Here is a 21461-nt window from a genome sequence, read left to right on the forward strand (position 1 = left end):
TGAACACAGAGTGTGGAACAGGAAATTATTAACTGAGATCCACCTGCTGTCACATTGCAGAGAGCAGTTCTTATTCAGGTACATGGTTAACCACTGCCCACGTGGATGCCAGGGCAGTTGCTTGCTCCTCCTGCAGAATGCTCCTCCTGGCTACATCTGCGGGAAGTGCACCCAATTCCAGCTCCTTGAAAACCGTGTTAGAGAATTGCAGCTGGAGCTGGATGAACTACAGATAATTTGGGAGGCTGAGGGGGTAATTGAGAGGAGTTACCAGGAGTTGGTCACTCCTACGGCTCAGGACAAGTATAGATGGGTTACAGTTAGGGGGAGGAAAGGGGACAGACAGACAGTGCAGAGATCCCCTGTGGACATTCCCCTCAGCAATAACTAGTTTTGGATACTGCTGGGGGGGATGACCTACCAGAGGAAAGCCATAGCAGTCAGTTCTCTGGCACTGAGCCTGACACTGTGGCAAAGAAGGGAAAGGGGCAGAATAGGAAAGTACTCGTGGTAGGGGACTCGATAGTTAGAGGAATCGACAGGAGATTTTGTGGTCAGGATCGGGATTCCCGGAAGGTATGTTGCCTCCCTGGTGCCAGGGTCCGGGTCGTCTCCAATCGGGTGTATAAGGTTCTAAAAGGGGAGGGTGAACAGCCAGAAATCGTGTTACATATTGGCACTAATGATATAGCCAGGAAAAGGATTGAGGATATAAAAAGTGATTTCAGGGAGTTAGGGTGGAAGCTGCAGAGCAGGACGAACAGAGTAGTGTTCTCGGGTTGACTACTGGTGCCACGAGACAGCGAGGTGAGGAACAGGGAGCAGGCGCAGCTTAACACGTGGCTGCGCAGCTGGTGTAGGAGGGAGGGCTTCAGATATGTAGATAATTGGGATGCCTTCTGGGGAAGGTGGGACCTGTACATGAAGGACGGGTTGCATCTGAACTGAAAGGGGACCAGTGTCCTGGGTGGAAGTTTTGCTCGTGTAGTTCGAGAGGGTTTAAACTAGTATGGCAGGGGGGTGGGAACCTGAGCTGTATACCGGAGGTGAGAGTTGATGCAGATGAGGCAATAGCAAGAGGTAGACCAGCTAGTGGGAAGGATTTTCCTGGGAAGGAACCAAGGGATCAATTAAAGTGTGTTTGCTTTAACGCAAGGAGCATCAGAAATAAAAGTGATAAACTTAGAGTATGGATCAGTACCTGGTAACTATGATGTTGTGGCCATAACAGAGACATGGGTTCCTCAGGTGCAGGAATGGTTGCTGGATATTCCAGGGTTTAGAGCATTTAAAAAGAATAGGGAGGGGGAGAAAAGAGGAGGGGGTGTAGCACTGCTAATCAGAGAGGGTATCACAGCTACAGAAGTTACCATTGTTGAGGAAGATCTGCCTACCGAGTTAGTATGGGTGGAAATTGGGAACAGCAAGGGAGCAGTCACCTCATTAGAGGTTTACTACAGGCCCCCTAATAGCAGCAGGGAGTTTTGAAGAAAGCATAGGTTGGAAAATTTTGGAAAAGTGTGGACGTAGTAGGGTTGTTGTAGTGGGTGACTTTAACTTTCCCAATATTAATTGGAACCTCCTTCAAGCAGAAGATTTGAATGGAGCTATTTTTGTAAGGTGTGTTCAGGAGGGTTTCCTAACTCAGTACATTGACAGGCCGATGAGGGGAGAGGCCATTCTAGACTTGGTGCTCAGAAACGAGCCAGGACAGGTATCAGATCTTGTGGTGGGAGAGCATTTTGGTGATAGTGACCACAACTGCCTTACATTCTACATAGCTATGGAGAAGGAGAGGATTAGGCAAAATGGGAGGATATTTAATTGGGGAAGAGGAAACTATGATGTGATTAGACATGAGTTAGGAAGGATGGATTGGGAGCAATTGTTCCATGGTAAAGGCACTATAGACATGTGGAGACTGTTTAAGGAACAGTTGTTGCAAGTGATGAATAAATATGTCCCTCTGAAACAGGCAAGAAGGGGTAAGATAAAGGAACCTTGGATGACGAGAGTGGTGGAGCTCCTCATCAAATGAAGAAGGTAGCTTACATAAGGTGGAGGAAGCTAGGGTCAAGCTCAGCTCCAGAGGATTACAGGCAGATGAGGAAGGAGCTCAAAAATGGTCTGAGGAGAGCCAGGAGGGGGCATGAGAAAGGCTTGGCAGAATGGATTAGGGAGAACACAAAGGCATTTTATACTTATGTGAAGAATAAGAAAATGGTCAAACAAAGAGTAGGGCCAATCAGGGATAGCATAGGGAACTTATGTGTGGAGTCTGAGGAGGTAGGGGAAGCCCTAAATGAGTTTTTGCTTCTGCCTTTACGAAAGAAACGAACTTTGTAGAGAATGAAACTTTTGAAGAGCAGGTGTGCATGCTGGAATGGATAGAGATAGAGGAAGCTGATGTGCTGAAAATTTTGTCAAACATTAAGATTGACAAGTTACCAGGCCCAGATCAGATTTGTCCTCGGCTGCTTTGGGAAACGAGAAATGCAATTGCTTCACCACTTGCGAAGATCTTTGCATCCTCGCTCTCCACTGGAGTCTACCTGAGGACTGGAGAGAGGCAAATGTAATTCCTCTCTTCAAGAAAGGAAATAGGGAAATCCCCGGCAATTACAGACCAGTAAGTCTCACGTCTGTCATCTGCAAGGTGTTGGAAAGGATCCCGAGGGATAAGATTTATGACCATCTGGAAGAGCATGGCTTGATTAAAGGCAGTCAGCACGGCTTTGTGAGGGGCAGGTCATGCCTCACAAACCTTATCGAGTTCTTTGAGGATGTGACTAGAAAAGTTGATGAGGGTCGAGCTGTGGATGTGCTGTATATGGACTTCAGCAAGGCATTTGATAAGGTTCCCCATGGTAGGCTCATTCAGAAGGTCAGAAGGAATGGGATACAGGGGAACTTAGCTAACAGGATACAGAATTGGCTGGCCAACAGAAGACAGCGAGTGGTAGTAGAAGGAAAATATTCTGCCTGGAAGTCTGTGGTGAGTGGTGTTCCACAGGGCTCTGTCCTTGGGCCTCTACTGTTTGTAATTTTTATTAATGACTTGGATGAGGGGATTGAAGGACGGTCAGCAAGTTTGCAGATGACACAAAGGTTGGAGGAGTCGTTGACAGTATAGAGGGTGTTGTAGGCTGCAGCAGGACATTGACAGGATGCAGAGATGGGCTGAGAGGTGGCAGATGGAGTTCAACCTGGATAAATGTGAAGTGATGCATTTTGGAAGGTTGAATTTGAAAGCTGAGTACAGGATTAAGGATAGGATTCTTGACAGTGTGGAGGAACAGAGGGATCTTGGTGTGCAGGTACATAGATCCCTTAAAATAGCCACCCAAGTGTACAAGGTTGTTAAGAAAGCATATGGTGTTTTGGCTTTCATTAACAGGGGGATTGAGTTTAAGAGTCATGAGATCTTGTTGCAGCTCTATAAAACTTTGGTTAGACTGCACTTGGAATACTGCGTCCAGTTCTGGTCGCCCTATTATAGGAAAGATGTGGATGCTTTGGAGAGGGTTCAGAGAAGGTTCACCAGGATGCTGCCTGGACTGGAGGGCTTATCTTATGAAGAGAGGTAGACCCAGCTCGGACTTTTTTCATTGGAGAAAAGGAGGAGGAGAGGGGTTCTAATGAGGTATACAAGATAATGAGAGGCATAGATAGAGTCGATAGCCAGAGACTATTTCCCAGGGCAGAAATGGCTAACACGAGGGGTCATAGTTTTAAGCTGTTTGGAGGAAAGTAAAGAGGGGATGTCAGAGGCGTGTTCTTTACACAGAGAGTTGTGAGAGCATGGAATCCGTTGCCAGCAGCAGTTGTGGAAGCGAGATCACTGGGGACATTTAAGAGACTGCTGGACATGCATATGGTCACAGAAATTTGAGGGTACATGCATGAGGATTAATGGTCGGCACAACATCGTGGGCTGAAGGGCCTGTTCTGTGTTAAACTGTTCTATGTTCTATGTTCTATGTCAGCTTCAATCTGTAAAACTAGTTTCTCACCTTGGTGTTGTGCTTTATCAGATTTCTGCTTTTGGTTAACCATTTTCCCATTGTGGTCTGTGCAGGTACTTTCCTCTCTGTTTGTGATTTCTGTCAGGTTTCCCTTTCTGATTTAATCTTTGCACTGAAGTTAGTCAAGACAGAGTGAGACAGTCAGAAAAAGGACGGAGTCAAGAATTTGCATAATAAATAGGAAGGTGGAGGTGGGGTGAGGTCACAACTGGTCTAACTAATTGGTGGAGCAGGTTTGAAGGAGTGAATGGACAACTCTTGTAGCCTTACCCTTCAAGGTGCCTTGAGTGTGCCCATCCATCACCTTTAACATTCACTTCCTTCACAGTAGCAGCAGTGTGTATCATCAACAAGATGCAATACAGAAATTTATCAAGGATCCTTAGATAGCACCTGCCAAACCCACAACCATTTCCATCTGGAAGGACAAGGGCAGCAGATACATTGGAACACCAGTCCCTGCAAGTTCCCTCCAAGCTACTCACCATCCTAACTTGGAAATACATCACCATTCCTTCAGTGTCGCTGAGTCAAAACCTTGGAATTCCCTCCCTAAAGGCATAGAAGGTCAACCCACAGCACACGGACTGCAGAGGTTCAAGAAGGCAGCTCACCACCACCTTCTCAAGGGGCACCTAGGGATGGAGCAATAAATGCTGGTCTGGCCAGTGATGCCCAGATGCCAGGAATGAATATTTTCGAAATCTCACCAGATTGCATGTTGATAACATTGCTAATTAATCTTGACTCATTACACAATACTGGGTCTAAAATAGCATTATAAGCGAAAGTGAGGATTGCAGATGCTGGAGATCAGAGGAGAGTAGTGCTGAAAAAGCACAGCAGGTCATGGCAGTATCCGAGGAGCAGGAAAATCGACATTTTGGGCAAAAGCCCTGCATCATTCCTGCTCCTTGGATGCTGTCTGACTTGCTGTGCTTTTCCAGCACCACTTTAATCTTGACTAAAATACTTTTATGTCTAGTTGGCTCCACAACACATGGCCTTGTGAAACTGTCAGAAAAACATTCCACACAGGCATTTAACGGAGAATGAAACATGGTTTCAAGTAGTTGTTTGCAGTATTTAAATTTGATCAATAAAAATCTGCCATTGACAGCTAGGCTCAGTTATGATGACCATGAAGCCACCATGTTTTAATTACGATACCGTTTCTTTGAAGACAGTTCAGAGAAGGTTCACGTGGATAATCCCTGGTGTGGAGGGACTGTCTTATGAGCAAAGGCTGAACAGGTTAGGATTTTACTCACCGGAGTTTAGAAGAATGAGAGGTGATCTTATTGAAACTTATCCGATTCTTATGGGGCTTTTCAGGGTAAAAGGATGTTGCCCCTCATGGGAGAGTTTAAGACCAGAGGGCAGAGTGTCAGAATAAAGGGCCATCAACTTAAGACTGAGAGAAGGAGAAATTTCTTCTGTCAGAGGATTATAAGTCTTTGCAATTCATTGCCATAGAGAGCTGTGGGGGAATCTGCTCATAATGTATATTTCAGGCTGAGACAGACATATTCTTGTTCATTCGGGGAATCAAGAGTGATGGGGTAAAGGGGAGGAAGGTGGAGATGAGGAATGTAGGATCAACCATTAACATATTTGCTGGCAGAGCAGGCTTGAGGGGCCAAATGGCCAACTTCTGTTCATATTCTTTGTTGTATTATTGTCCTTTAGGGAAAGAAATCTGCCATCCTTACCTGTCTGACCTACATGTGATTCCAGACCAACAGCAATGTGGTTGCTTCATAACTGCTCTCAAGAAAGCCACACAGCTGAAGGGCAATTAAGGATTATACCTATTCACTTGGCACTCCCCCACAGTTATTACATTGCCTTTGTCACAAGTTCCAATAATTTATTGTGTAATGCCATGTCCAACTAAGCCCAGCTGGGAGGCCTATAAACCAACACCACCTTTTTCTGAACCTTGCTAGGCATGATCTCCACTCCTACTGTCTCAACACCATCACCACTGTTGCATTGTCATCCTTTATTCTCAGGTCTACCTCCCCTCCTTTACTCAGACCTCTCATATATTAAAGTTGATATTTCTCTGTACCTTCTCTGTAGCTGCAACACCAAATTCTGCATTCTGTTCTATTACCCTGATGTACTTATGGAAGGTATGATTTGTATGGTTAGCACGCATAACAATACTTTTCACTGTATCTCTGTACATATGACAATAACAAATCAAATCAAATCAAATCAAATCAAATCATTCTGTCTGCCTTTTAAAACTATGAGATTTGTGGAATGGGGCTTCTGTTTAGATTGTCACCATGTAACAGTTTGATTGAAACCCTTTTGTTCCTTTCTCTCTCTCTCAGTGTTGCTACCAAGGCCAGTATTTGTTGCCCATCCCTAATTGCCCTTGAACTGTATGGCTTACTTGACCATTTCAAAGTTCACCACATTGCTTTGGGTCTGGAGTCACATGTAGGTCAGAAAATGTAGGACAGCAGATTTCCTTCCCCAAGTGGCATTAATAATCCAGATGGGTTTTTTTAATAACAATCAATGATAGTATCATGGTCACCATCACTCAGTCTAGCTTTCAAGGGCAAATTTTGTAAAATCAAACCTAAATTCCACCAAATACTTCTTGAACCCATGTCCCCGGATCAGTAGCCTAGGCCTCATGTGCATTAATCTCTTCACCTTCCCACTACACAACCATCTCCCTTTCGATTGACCTGTCTTTGTGCCAAAGTGATGCAATGTGTTTTAATTTACAGTTTCCGGCAAGGACCTCACTCTCTGATGCTTTATTTACTGCCAAACTCAATTACAATAATGAGGACAAAATGTACACCGAGGAATCTCCTGTCAAAGCGCTCCCATTAAAATAATTTACATTTTTAACTGTTTCTCATTTCCCATGAATTAGTGTGAAGTGAGATTTCGATCCAGGTCAAGTTAGGTAAACCTCCACACAGATAGTCTGGCCTCACAAAAATGATCTATTCTGTTGCTGCAGCTTTTATGTTTAGACTTTTAAATCTCCCTTCAGCAGAACACTCCTTGCCTGTCAGTTTAAAGCACATCCCCCTGCCCTGATATTATTAGCTGATGTTCTGTTTCCCAACGCTCACCCTTCCTCTGGACAGGGCATCTCTGGTTATCAGTGTTTGTACCTCAACCCTGTAACACTACTTTTCCTTTTCTGTTTAACTTTCCAAATCTCTCCCGCTGAGAACACTGCCCTGTTACTGGGCAATGTTGGACTAACAAGGTAGATGAAGGAAGGGTGTTCCCAATGGCAGGGGAGTCTGGAACCAGGGGTCATAGTTTAAGGATAAGATAAACCTTTAAGGACTGAGATGAGGAGAAAAGTCTTTACCCAGAGAGTGGTGAGCCGGTGGAATTCACTGCCACTGAAAGTAGTTGAAGGCAAAACATTATGTGATTTCAGGAAGGAGGTGGATATAGCTGCCGTGGCTAAATGGTTGAAGGGATATGGGGGGGGGGCTGGGGGGTGGTGAGGGTGGATGATGGAGGATGGGATTACGGCATTGAGCTTGATGGTCTCCCATGGTCATATCAAATGGTGGAGCATGCTCAGGGGGTCAAATGTCTACTCCTCCACCTATCTTCTATATTTCTATGGTTGTTTGACATTATCTTTACAGCTCTCCTGTTTCTCTGTGAAATGACTCTGTTTGATATCTGAGTACAGGGTTAATCTGGAATCTATCCAATGGTGCTGATGAGACATCCAGTTTTCCATACACCCCTCAGCTTTATCTAATCCAAACCTACGCCTCCTTCATTGAGTGAAGTCCATTCTCCATCAACATCTCCTGTAATATCTCTGCACGTCTCACCTCCGCCTCACAATATACCCCATTGTGGACACCAGCCTTTCAGAATCTGGACACCTCCCCCAAATCTGACTCACACCCTCCTGCTTTAACAGCCCCACCCCTTCCCCCACATCTGTCATAGTCCCACCCCCCACCCTCCACAACTGCTACTCCTGAGGCTAAGGTTTTGTCGAAGCTATGCCCCACCCCATTCCCACCCCTGACCTCCGGCTGACCCCGGGAATTCACTATTGACATGTCCATCATTCAGAATTTCCAGAATTGGGAGCTTTGGCTACTCCAAAGTAGGAGAGGCCTGTCAGCCAATCAGAGAGTCAGCTGCTGTTTTGCCTCAGCAGCACCACCAGCACCAGTGGCCAGTTCTGGAACTGCAGCCATAACAGAGGTGGTTCCAAATGACAAACTGCAACAAAGGTGGAGTGGTCAACAATCCCAAAAAACCTCAAGGTTTGGAAGATATTTCCTCTTGAGGGACAGATCTTACTGCTGGAGGAGATGTCGGTTGAGCATGGTGTGCCTGATCTCTAAGACTGCCATGTTATATTGGGAGATCTCCCCAGGAAGAAAAGCCCCCATTAGGCAGTAGAGATGGGAAAGTCCCAGTCACAGCAACTCGAAACACTGCCATCCCAGTGTGCCTGTCCCTGAGGTAGGGTGTAAGAATCTGGCCACAGAACCCTCCCAAGCAGTCCTTCCCCCGACTGGAAGGGACACACACCCCCCCCCCCCCCAAATACTATTGGCAACACTTACTGAAAAGTCGGCATCCTCAGCTCGGAGATGGTTGGCGATGTAATGCACTCCTTCCAGTGCCCTGATGATGCTGGGTGATAGTGGCAGACTGGCTCCTGTCTGAGTGATGTTACTAGCCCAGGCTCGGCGGCTGCCATTGACCATCCCCCCTGTGGATCTGCTGGGCTTGAGGCGACACGGGTAGCCAAGGGCACAAGGACTCACCAGCCTGGGTTGGCAGGGGGGCAGGCCAAACCGGAGTTCCTCACCCCCTGAGGAAGTGCAGCATTTGCACGGCGCAAGCTTCAACTCCAGAGGACTGAAATGGTTGGAGAACGTCTCAGCTTTGGGTCTTGGTCTCTTCATGAACAGCCAGCGAGGGATGAAATCCAGGAAGACCTTCTTCACCCACCTGGGCATCTTGTGGGTGTTGGGCGAGCGGTGGTGGATGTTGAGGACAAAGACAGTGATAACAATGGAGAGCGTGACAAAGATCATGGTGAAGAGCAGGTATTCCCCGATTAAAGGAATGACCAACGAGGTCGAGGGGATGATTTCCGTAATCAGCAGCAGGAAGACAGTCAGGGACAGCAATACTGAGATACAAAGCGTAATTTTCTCTCCACAGGCTGATGGTAAATGGAAGACCAAAACGGTTAAACAGGAGATGAGTAAACAAGGAATGATGAGGTTAATGGTGTAGAAGAGAGGGAGCCTCCTGATAATGAAGGAATACGTGATATCAACGTACACCTCAAAGCAACAGTCATACTTCTTGCTGTTATAAACCCCCACTGTGTTGACTATCGCCCACTCGCCACTTTCCCAGTAGTCCTTAAGGTCCACATTCCTGCCCATGCTCCTCAGATCGATCTTGGACTTGTCGTGCGTCCAGGAGCCAAACTTCATTTTACAATTCTGCTGGTCGAAAGGAAAGAAGGTAACGTCGATGCTGCAGGAGCTCTTGTAGATTGCTGGGGGCACCCACTGTACCTGGCCTGTCGAGAAGAGGTGAGCCTTCGTCATGTGTGTCACTGCAAACTCACCATCTGCACTGCAACAAACAAACAGGGCATGTTTACAGAGCCATTGGGACCAGGGTTAAATCATTCACAAGGCAAAGCTCATCCAGCAAATCAATCAGAAGACCATAACAACAGGAGTAGGCCATTCAGCCCCTCAAGCCTGTTCATGGCTGATCCAACATCTCTCACATCCATTTTCCTGCCCTTTCCCTGTAACTCTTGACTCCTCAACTGATCAATGATCTATCTGTCTCAGCCTTAAATATACCCAAGGACCATGCCCCTGCCTCTCTGTTGTAAGGAGCTCCAAAGACTCACAACCCTCTGAGAGAAGAAATTCCTCCTTGCCTCAGGCTTAAATTGGTGCCCCTTTATACTGAGACTATCCCTCTGGTTCTAGACTGTTCCATGAGGGGAAACATCCTCTCAGCATTCACCCTGCCAAGCCCTTTAATTATCCTCTGTATTTCAACAAAGTTGCCTCTCATTCTTCTAAACTTCAGTGAGTCAAGTCCCAAACTGTTTAGCCTTTGCTCGTAAGACATTCCCTCCAAACCAGGGATTATCCAAGTCAACCTTCTCAGAACTTCTTTCATTGAAATTATATCTTCCCTTAAATTAGAGGATGAAAACTGCTGATAGTACTCCAGCTGTGGTCTCCCCAGCCCCTTGCACTGTTGCTGTAAGGCTTCCCTAAGCTTATCCTCCACCCATCTTGAAATAAGGGCCAACATTCCATTCCCCTTCCTGATTACCTGCTGCCCCCATATGCTAGCTTTCTGTGTTTCATTCACAAGTTCTCATAAGACCATTTGTGTTGCAGTTTTCTGCAGTTTCTGTCTATTTAATCTTGCTCAATTTAATCTAACCATCTCCCCTGAAGGTGCAATCCTTGCAGCTTATGTAATTAATTTCAATTTAATGAGCAACTAAATTTGCATTGATTAAAAGGCTGACAGTCTGGAAGGTCTCTTCTCTCTGAGAACAGTGCTGGTTCGATACGTTTGACATTCTGAAACTAGTTTGTAGCTGCCAGGTTTTCAGAACTCCCCCATTGGAACCAATCTTGACATACCAGCAAATATACATTCACTAGCTAAATATGTCAATTAAAATCAAAGGAAATCTTTCTATCTGTCAAACAAGCGTGAAATCTCTTCAGACATTTATTCCACAAATCATCAGGGAATGGGTTCTTGTCAGTTCTTGTTAATTCATTCACAGGCTGTGAGCTCTGCAGGCATTTATCACCCAGACCCAGTGGACCTCAACGGGTTTATCATTTCAGAGGGCCGTCTGCCAGTTAGAGTGACTGAGGATGACCGACTCCTCTCCGGAAGAGCATGCCTGAACTCCCTGAGGATTTATGACTGTCTGACAGCTTTCTGGTCACATCTACCGAGACCAGCTTCACACATCCTGAATTTTCAAACCTGTTGGGACGTTGACATTCTGGCTCAGGATTATGAAGGTGGACCCCAAGGTCACCAATCCCATGTCAGAGTTTAGCCAACTCCCTGACAGCCGGCTGGCTCCAAGCAGATATGGTGAAGTGGATTGGGATGGCACCATGGCTCAGTGGTTAGCACTGCTGCCTCCCAGCGCCAGGGATCCGGGCTCAATTCCATCTCCGGACGATTGTCTGTTTGGAGTTTGCACGTTCTCCCCAATTGTGTTTCCTCGAGGTGTTCCAGTTTTCTCCTACAATCCAATGATGCATGGATTAGTGGATTGGCCATGCTAAATTGCCCCTAATGTCTGGGATGTAAATTAGTTGGAATAGCCATGGGCAATGCAGAGTTACAGAGATAATGCTCTTGAGAGGGTTGGTGGGGACTCGATGCTTCAAACGGCCTGCATCCTGGGGGCATTCTATGAAGCAGAAACTATAGCAGTTATTTATAGGTAACTGCATTCTCCAAGGACTGAAAGTTGAACCACAGGCTAACCTACAACTCAGTAAACTGTTATATTATTAATCTGGTACAGATTTGACCATTGACTGGCATACAGAAAGATGACAATACTGCAGCTGCATGGCTACAAGCATTTACCAGTCTCTCTCTCTCTCTCTCTAATGGAATAACCCTATGGCTGTGCTATATCAAGAATCCTTGTCCTCTCTGGTGATGAATTACCATGGGTGACAATGACAGACAGATATGGTGAACTTTACCTGACCGGGGGTGCACACACACATTCCAGGAGGAGTTCTGGATTGTTCCTGGATGAGACATGTGGTAAAATGCAGAAGATCCACCATAATCTTACTGACAAGCAGAGGAAGGTCAATAGGTTAAATGGCCTCTTCCTGTTTCTAATGGATGAACTTTTTGTACACTCTTCAACACAAAAGCAAAGGGGAAATCCCTTTACTGCTAGTTATAGAGTCAGAGAGTCATAGAGATGTACAGCATGGGAAAAGACCCTTCAGTCCAACCCGTCCATGCCGACCAGATATCCCAACCCAATCTAGTCCCACCTGCCAGCAACCGGCCCATATCCCATCAAACCCTTCCTATTCATATACCCGTCCAGATGCCTTTTAAATGTTACAATTTTTTCTAGCCTCCACAACTTCCTCTGGCAACTCAATCCATACCTGTACCACCCTCAGTGTGAAAAAGGTGCCCCTTAGGTTTCTTTTATATCTTTCCCCTCTCATCCTAAACCTATGACCTCTAGTTCTGGGCAAGCCCCTCCACACACCTCCCCACCCCCCCAAACCCAGCCACTCCAGAGAAAAGACTTTGTCTAGTTACCCTATCCATGCCCTTCATGATTTTATAAACCTCTATAAGGTCACCACTCAGCCTCTGACGCTCCAGCGAAAACAGCCCAAGCCTGTTCAGCCTCTCCCTGTAGCTCAGATCCTCCAACCCTGAAAACGTCCTTGTAAATATTTTCTGAACCCTTTCAGGTTTCACAATATTTTTCCAATTGGAAGACCAGAATTGGATGTAATATTCCAACAGTGGCCTAACCAATTTTTCTGTACAGCCACAACATGATCTCCCAACTCCTGTACTCAATACTCTGACCAATAAAGGAAAACATACCAAACGCCTTCTTCACTATCCTATCTATCAATGACTCTACTTTCAAGGAGCTACGAACCTGCACTCCAAGGTCTCTTTGTTCAGCAACACTCCCTAGGACCTTACCATTAAGTGTATAAGTCCTGCTAAGATTTGCCTTCCCAAAATGCAGCACCTCACATTTATCTAAACTAAACTCCATCTGCCACTCCTCAGCCCATTGGCTCATCTAATCAAAATCCCATTGTAATCCGAGGTAACCTTCTTTGCATGCACATGATGGCCTAAAACTGGAAGGCCATTTAAATCATCTGAGATAGTAGAACAGAAGAGGTACATTCAGCCTATTCAGTTCATGCCAACCCTCCCCAGAGCAATATCGTCAGTGTCCTTTCCTCGCCCCCCAGATTAAATCCCTATTGCACATTTGATTTCTTTCAAGTGTCCATTAAAATTCCTTTGAACATCATTGATCATTTCTGCTTCCAGCACCTTGCTGGGCAGCAACAGTCCAACTCATTCCCACCAGCTAGGACACGTGAACGTTTTCCTCATATTCACCCCCTCCACCTCCTGTAGCCCTTACCCCAGACTTTAAAGCTGTTAGGGACAAGGAAAAGTTTCCCTCATCCGTCTTATCCAATCCTGTTATAATCTCATCCACCTCGGTCTAATCTCCTCTCAGAGTCCTTTGCATCAAGGAGAACTATCCCAGCTCCTTAAACGACCACTACTCTCGTTAATCTTGCTCTCATCCTTGCTAAAATGACCATAACCAAATAAACTTCTGCCTCACTGAAGCCTTGTAAGGGTTCAACATCACTTCCTTGCTTTTATATTCATTGCCTTTATTTATAAACCCAAGATCCCATCTCCATTGCTAACCACTCTCTCAATATGTACAACTACCTACTAAGACTGATGCACACACAACCCCAGGATCTCTGTCCCTACACATTCTTTCGGATTCAATTGTTTAAGTCCCATTTTCCTTCTGTATTAATCCCAGAGGAATTTTGCCCAAGGAGACTGTAAAACTTACTTGTTGTAAAGAACAATGTCAGGAATCCAGATCATTTCAGAGGGGACACGGATTGAAGTTACATTGTCAAACTCCGCAGGATCCCATGTGAGTTTATAATCATACCATTCCTAGAAAAGAAACTCAGGTAATCAGGAGGAGAACAGGGCTTTTGTGAGGAGCTGGCACAGTGTCTGACAAAATCTGAAGGAACAAGATCAGTGAAAGCAGAGGGGAAGCTACAGTCAGCCACTGTGAACCCCAGCCCAGTGAGATCAATTTTACAGAATATGTTTTTGTGTTTTTATTCATTCAGGGGGTGTGGATGTCACTGGCCAAGCCAACATTTATTGCCCATCCCTAGTTGCCCCTTGGGGGGGTGAGTTGCCTTCTTGAACCACTGCAGTCCATATGGGTTGACCCACAGTGCTCTTAGGGAGGGAATTCCAGGATTTTGACCGAGTGACACTGAAGGAACGGCGATATATTTCCAAGTCAAGATGGGGAGCAGCTTGGAGGGGAACTTGAAGGTGCCTCATCCTCTTGGAAGGTGCTATCTAAGGAGCCTTGGTGAATTTCTACAGTGCATCTTGCAGATGCTACACACTGCTGCTACTGAGTGTCGATGGTGGAGGGAGTGGATGTCTGTGCATGTGGTGCCAACGAAGTGGCTGCTTTGTCCTGGATGGTGTTAAGCTTCTTTACTGTTATTGCAGCAGCCCCCATCAGGCAAGTGGGAAGTGTTCCATCACATTCCGGATTTGTGCCTTGTAGATGTTGGACAGGCTTTGGGGAGTCAGGAGATCAGCTACTTGCTGCAGAATTCCCAGCCTCTGACATGCTCTTGCAGCCATTGTGTTTATGTGGCAAGTCCAGTCAAATTTCAGATCAGTGGTAACCTCAAGGATGTTGAAACAAAATGGCATGTCAATAGCTCTGACAAAGGATTAAAATAGCATTAGGTTTAGAGGGATCATCACATCATTTTTTTCTTTTCACCCATGGGACTGGGCATTACTGGCTAGCCAGTATTTCTTGCCCACCCCAAGCTGCCCTTAATCTGAGTGGCTTGCAGAGGACAGTTGAGAGTCAGCAACATTGCTGTGGCCCTGGAGCCACATGTAGACCAAACCAGGTGAGGAGGAAAATTTTCTTCCCTCAAGGTCATTAGTAAACTAAATGGGCTTTTCCCAATAATCGACAATGGTTTCGTGTTCATCAGAAGTTTCGTAATTCCAGATTTTGTTTTAAACTTGAATTCAAATTTCAGCATTTGTTGTGTCAGGATTTAAACCAAGGTCCATAGAACATTAGCTGAGTTTCTGGTTTAATACTTTAGCAATAATATCATTAGGGCATCACCTCCCGTGTAAGGCTGTGACTCATGAATCTGCAAGACCCACGCCAACAAATTCATCCAAACCCAAACCTCACCACCTACATGTTCATCAAGCATCAATCCTGACTAGCAGTTCTACAAAGTTTACACCACAGATCCATGAGGATCCATGCTATACACCTAGAGGTCCATCAACTCACCAATTCACCCAAACAGGTCCACCAGATCTCCAATCCATGCAAACAGGTCCATCAGATCTCTAGTCTAAAGGACAGAGATGAATGCCCAGTCAACACTTGGATCCTAAAATCCCTGAAGCCTAGTGGCCGACTAGGAAGGGAGCAGTTCGAAGCTCAGTGTCTCAGAGCAGGGCCTCGGAACTCACTTGGGAGCTCATAACCACTGGGTCCTAGCAGCCTCTGCCTAAAGGCCATGGACCTGGCCTTGGGATGGCTCCTTCTGGGGACTTGCTGTGAATCTCCTCAGGGGATTAGTCCCTGTTCCTGTCAAGACAGCTTATGAAGAATGTTGGGTGATCCCCCAGTGAGGGGATCACAGCGATATAGAGATCACAGGGGTAGGGGATTTTCCCTTTCAAAAACACACATACCTGCTTGAGCCAAACGTTAGTTGTCATCATCTGGTTTTTCTCATCCTATTTCAAGAAAAGGAAGGGAAAAGATAACAATTAATCACTACTTTATAACCAATATAACAATAAGGCAGTGGCATGGATCAATAATATTACAACAGAAACTTTTCTGAATTGTGTTGGTGAGTAAATTCAAGCCGATTCATTAGACTATTGCCCTGTTGTGTTCATTTATTCAAAGGATGTGACATTGCTGGCTAGGCCAGCATTTATTGCCCATCTCTTATTTCTCAGAGGGCAGTTAAGAGTCAACCACATTGCTTGTGGGTCTGGAGTCACATGTAGGCAGACCAGGTAAGGATAGCAGTTTCAATCTCTGAAGTCCATTGGTGTCTCAGATGGGTTTTCCAACAATCAATTCATGGTGTTAATTAGACTCATAATTCCAGATTTTTATTGAATTCAAGTTCTACAGCTAATGTGGCAGGATTCAAACCTGGGTGCCCAGAAGATTACCTGGGTCTCTGAATTAACAGTCCAATGATAATATGACTAGGCTATCACCTCCCCTGTTTCAGGTGATATGAAGTCATTTTTAAACAGTTGCCTTTCTACAACTAACCACAAATAGGACCATAAATATGTATTTCTGTAGCACCTCTTGCCATGTTATGATGTCCCAGAAGTACTTCAGAGCCAATGAATTCCTTTCAAAAAGCAATCGGCAGTGTAAGTGTGGGAAATGTGGGAGCCAATTTGCAAACAGGAAGTTCCCACAAACAACAGTGTGGCAATGAGCTACCTTCACAGATACTGATTGAGGGGTAAATATTGAGCAGCACCTTAGGAAGAAAGCCCCTGTGATTCTCAGAAACAGTGCCATGGGATTGTCTTCACCCACATGAGAGGGCAGCAGTGTGAGTGCAAATCTGAAAATGTGTATGGGCTGAATGAAGGGATGTGAGGGAGACTGGGTGCTGCCCATCCCTCTCAGGCGAGAGTGAACGTTTTCTGCTCCAATAATTTGTATCTAAGGGAGACATTTCTTTAATCTGCACTTGGTCTAATGGGCAGTCAACCAATGCAATCATTCCAGTTCTCGTTATGATGTTCTGCAGCTGGAATGTCTGTGGCATGTGCGGTCTGTACTAGCCTCTGGCAGATAACTGAAGCATAAGGAGAAACCTAATGAATTTCAGTGTGCTGACTGAGCACAGAGCAGCCTTCTCTGGACTGCACAGACTGAAGTGTCGACATTAGACTCCTTTCTCCCTCCCTCATCCAAGTAATTTCCCTTCTGATAACAGACAAAACAATGGTCAGTTTAGAACCAACAAAAACTGACATTTATATAGCAATGTGAACATAATGAAACACCACCAGCTCCTTCCCAAGACATTTATAAAAGAAAATACCTCACCGAGCCACAAAGAAACATTAGGAGAGACCACCAGAAGATTGGTTAAGGGGATAGTTTTTAACGAGAGGGTTATAGGAGGGAGGTGAGGTAGAGATATGAATTGTATTTCAGAATTCAGGACCCAGGCAACTCAGGGTGGAGTATTTCAAATCAGGGATCGACAAGAGGCTAAAACTAGAGGGATACTGAGATCTCAGTTGCTTGTGGAGCTGGAGGAGATGACAGCAATAGACTGGGGTTTTGGAAACAGAAGAGAAAATTTTTAAGATGAAGGTATTGCTTTATAAGATCCAACTCATTGTTCAAGTTCAGACAGTCAGAGATAGCAGATTATTTAACCATGGAGGTCTCACAGTGGAGTCAAGTCTGATAAGAATGGGAGGGGGAGGTTTGTGCGGAGTCAGAACCAAGTCTTGTCCCTTATCTCAGGACCAAAACCCTGGTCACTTTACTACGAAAAGAGTGGCTCTGAAAGCCAGCTCCAGACGGAAATCCTAGTGCACAGGCCACAGTGTGGAGGGATCTCACTTCCTCTCAGAAGCACAGAGAACAGCAAACTGCTTAATGTTGTGACAAGGCCAAAGACATGGTCATATCAACGAAAGGTACAGTTCTAAATATTGTGCAAGAGCAGAGAGACTTGGGAATGCATCTACACAGATCGTCGAAAGTGACAGGGCAGTTTGAGAAAATGATTAATATAACACATGAGATCTTGGGATTTATTCGTAAGGAGTAACATAGCAAAGAAGCTATGATAAACTTGTGTATAAAACTTTGATTCAATACAGTGCTCTGTTCTGGACATCGCATTTCAGGAAGGATGTGAAAACCTTATAAAGGCTGCAGTAAGAATTCACAGGAATGTTTACTTTATTCGTTCATGGGACATGAGTGTCACTGGCTAGGTCAGCACTTACTACCTGTCTCTAGTTGCCCCTTGAAAATGTGGGGGTGAGCTGCCTTCTTGAACCACTGCAGTCCATATTGCTGTAGGTTGACCCACAATGCCTTTAGGAATTCCAGAAGTTTGACCCAGTGACACTGAAGGAGTAGCATAATATTTCTAAGTCAAGATGGTGAGAGTTTGTAGGGGAACTCATTTCTGCTACCCTTGTCCTTCTGGATGGAAGTGATTGTGGGTTTGGAAGGTGCTGTCTCAGGATCTTTGACGTATCTTCTAATGATCTCTGCGGTGTATCTTGTATTTAGTACACACTGCTGTGACTGTACCTTGGTGGTGAAGGGCTTCCCATTATACTATAACCAGTTATACATCCATAAAAGTGTATCAACACAGCTCAGTATTTCCCAGTGCTGTGGCATTAGTACACAGATCTAGCCACTGGAGTGTGTTTAACGTAATCCTAGTAATTGTGAGAACATCAGACTGAATGAGAAGGCTCTCAATCCCTACAACACAGATAACAAGACACAAAGTGATGATAAATTATTCAACAGACAGCCCATTAAACTTTAATGTTCAACAAACTAAATCTTTAATCTGTTTGTTTATTATGTCGTTCCTCCATCTTCATCCTCACAGAGTATAACCACCCATGACTGATCTTGATTTGACATCTGTTCTCCCCAAGTCTCTTCATCCCCTCAGCCAACAGCAGACCCTCATTCAGAGCCTAGCTCAGCTCCTGCTCCAGCCCCAGTCAACATTGCCTGGAAGCAACCAGCATTCACACATGGGTCACTGAAATCAATCCTGGTTTTGTCCCTTCCTCCAGTCCCTTTCCTGCTATACACTGTGGGGAAGAGAAGGGGGGAAAGAAGCTCATTCAATCCTGCACAGAAAGCATAGCCTGTGTGAGTGCACATAACAACAATGACTAGTATTTCACAGTGAACTGCACTGGGGTGTCTGAGAGTGTATCGAAAGCAATTTAATATTGCCTGAACATTTTGTTATTTTACTTGGTGAGTATAAACACAGTATCACCGCAGCACAAATTCCCAGCAGTGATTGTGAGCACTACTGATTGGGAACACCAGTGATTGTGAACATCAGTGATTGTGAATTGCAGTGATTGTGAATTGCATTGATTGTGAACACCACTGATTGTGAACATCAGTGATTGTGAACTGCAATGATTTTGAACACCACTGATTGTGAACTGCAGTCATTGTGAAAATCAGTGATTGGGAACTGTAGTGATTGGGAACTGTAGTGATTGGGAACATCGGTGATTCTGATTATAAGAAGTAGGAATAGGAGTTGGCCATTCAGCCCAGCAAGGCTACTCAACCATTTGATGAGGTCATGGCTGATCGGATAATCCTCAACTCCACTCTTCTGCTTTATCCCCAGAATCCTTGATTACCTTCCTGATTAAAAATCTATCTCAGCCTTGAAAATACTTAACAATCCAGCCTTGACAATCCTCTGCACTTCTGAGAGAAAAGGTTCTCCCCATCTGGCTTAATTAAGTGACTCTTTATCCTGAGAGGGTGTGCTCTGGTCTTAGACTCTCCCATGAGGGGGAAACTACCTTCCATTTTACTATCAAACTCCCTAAGAACTCCATCTGTTTCAAAAAGGGCACCTTTCATTCCTCTAAACTCCAATGAGTTCAGGCCCAACCTACTCAACCTCTCCTCATAAAAAAATCCCTTGCTATCCAGAATCAATCTGATGAACCTTCTCTGGACTGTGCATCGTTCCTTTGATAATGCGATCAAAGCCATTCACAGTATTTTAAGTATGCCTAACTATTATCTTGTATAGTTTCAACAAAATATTCCTACTTTTATTTATCATTCCTTTTGGAAGAAAAGCTAATATCCCATTTGCCTGCCGTATTACCTGCTGAAGCTGAATGCTGTTTTTTTTGTGATTCATGCACAAGGATTCTCAAATCCCTCTGTGTTGTAGCTTCCTCCATTTAAATAATATTCAGCTTCTCCATTCTGCCTGCTAATGTGAATAACCTCATATTTTCACATGACATCAGTGGTTGCGAGCAGCAGTGATTGTGAACAGAGGTCATTGTGAATTGGAATGATTGTGAACAGAGGTGATTGTGAACAGAAGTGATTGTGAGCAGTGATGATTGTGAACAATAATAATTGTGAACAGCAGTGAATGTGAGCTGATCAAAGCGATATCTTACCACGTCAATAAGCTGTGCGATGGAAAGGCCAAAGGTGACAATGACAGCATCTGAAGCATTGGTGACAGGTCTGGACCACCGATTGTAACCAGTGAAGAGATGTTTAAAGAGTCTCTCCTCAGCCTGAGAATGAGTCTTCTCCTGGCAATGGACTAAAGATAAGAAAGAGGAAGGGGGTGAGGAGAGAGAGGGGGAGGGAGAGGATGTGGGACAGGGAGAGGGAACAGGAAAGCGAGAGGAGAGTGGGAGAAAAAGAGGGAGAGGAAGAGTGAGAGGGAGAGATACGGGAGGGGGGAGAATGGAGCAAGAGAGGGGCGAGAGAGAGAGAGAGAGAGAGGGAGAGATTATGAGTCTTGATGAAGCCCACTGTAATGGATCAAACATATTGTTAACCCATTTGACCAGCATCCACCAATCACCTTAAACATTAACTTCCTCCTAATGCTATCACACCTTCCAAACCCATGACCACTTCCATCTAGAAGAACAAGGGCAGCAGAGACATGGGAATGCCACCCACCAAACCACTCACCATCCTGCCTTGAAAATATGTTGCTGTTCCTTCAGTGTCACTGGGTCAAAATCCTGGAATTCCATTCCTCAGGGCATTGTGGGTCTACCTACTGGACATGGACTGCAGCAGATCAGAAAGCACTATTTTCTCAAGGGTAACTAGGGATGGGCAATAACTAATAGCTTTCTATGCAATGCTCACATCCAGTGAACAAATGGAAGCATGGGTAATGAATACCAATGGGATTATTGCAGTGTCAGTGGCTGAGGTGATGGAATCTAAATGTTTGATGCACTTCAATGAGTGGTCTCTGCTGTGGTCAGCTTGTATTAAAATCTCACAATCCCTCAAAATAAAACTTCTCATTCATTGAGGTCATTACTATATTGCTGTTACTTTTTGTCTAGTACACCAGTCAGGAGCTACATGCATGTTATCTCGTGTGGTACATGATATAGGAGCCTCAGTGATGACCTGTGCTAACCCTAATGATGATCTGTCATCTATGACTTGAAACCAAACTTAACCATAAGAACTCTGAATGCCATTTCTACAAAGCCCTGATTGCCCAAGTTGCAGTGAAACTTGCTGGGCACTTAATGGTAATCAACCAAAATCAGAACGGGAAACCCTTAGAAACAGAAACAGAAGTTGCTGGAGAAATGCAGCAAGTCTGACATTACCTATGGGAAGAAAGCATTGTTAATGTTTTGGGTCCATTGACCCTTCTTCAGAACTGATGTAGATAGGAAAAGGTTGGTATACGTGCTGAAGGTGGGGTGGGAGATAAG

The 21461-nt window shown here is 44.9% G+C and overlaps 1 protein-coding gene across 3 annotated transcripts in view; it reads right to left on the bottom strand.

The window, feature by feature from the left end:
• Positions 1–21461, bottom strand: part of LOC140482698 (neuronal acetylcholine receptor subunit alpha-2-like) — a 33560-nt gene that overhangs the window by 5182 nt on the left and 6917 nt on the right. For 2 of the 3 annotated variants that reach the window (XM_072580228.1, XM_072580227.1), the window contains exons 3-6: positions 20157–20308; positions 15633–15677; positions 13705–13814; positions 8621–9653 (exon numbers count right to left, since the gene is read on the bottom strand). In XM_072580228.1, coding sequence (XP_072436329.1) covers positions 8621–9653; positions 13705–13814; positions 15633–15677; positions 20157–20308 — 1340 coding nt within the window. The remainder of the gene's footprint in view (positions 1–8620; positions 9654–13704; positions 13815–15632; positions 15678–20156; positions 20309–21461) is intronic. The other variant, XM_072580229.1, reaches the window with a different exon arrangement.

This window comes from Chiloscyllium punctatum, chromosome 11, assembly GCF_047496795.1.
Source record: "Chiloscyllium punctatum isolate Juve2018m chromosome 11, sChiPun1.3, whole genome shotgun sequence".
NCBI classification, from domain to species: domain Eukaryota; kingdom Metazoa; phylum Chordata; class Chondrichthyes; order Orectolobiformes; family Hemiscylliidae; genus Chiloscyllium; species Chiloscyllium punctatum.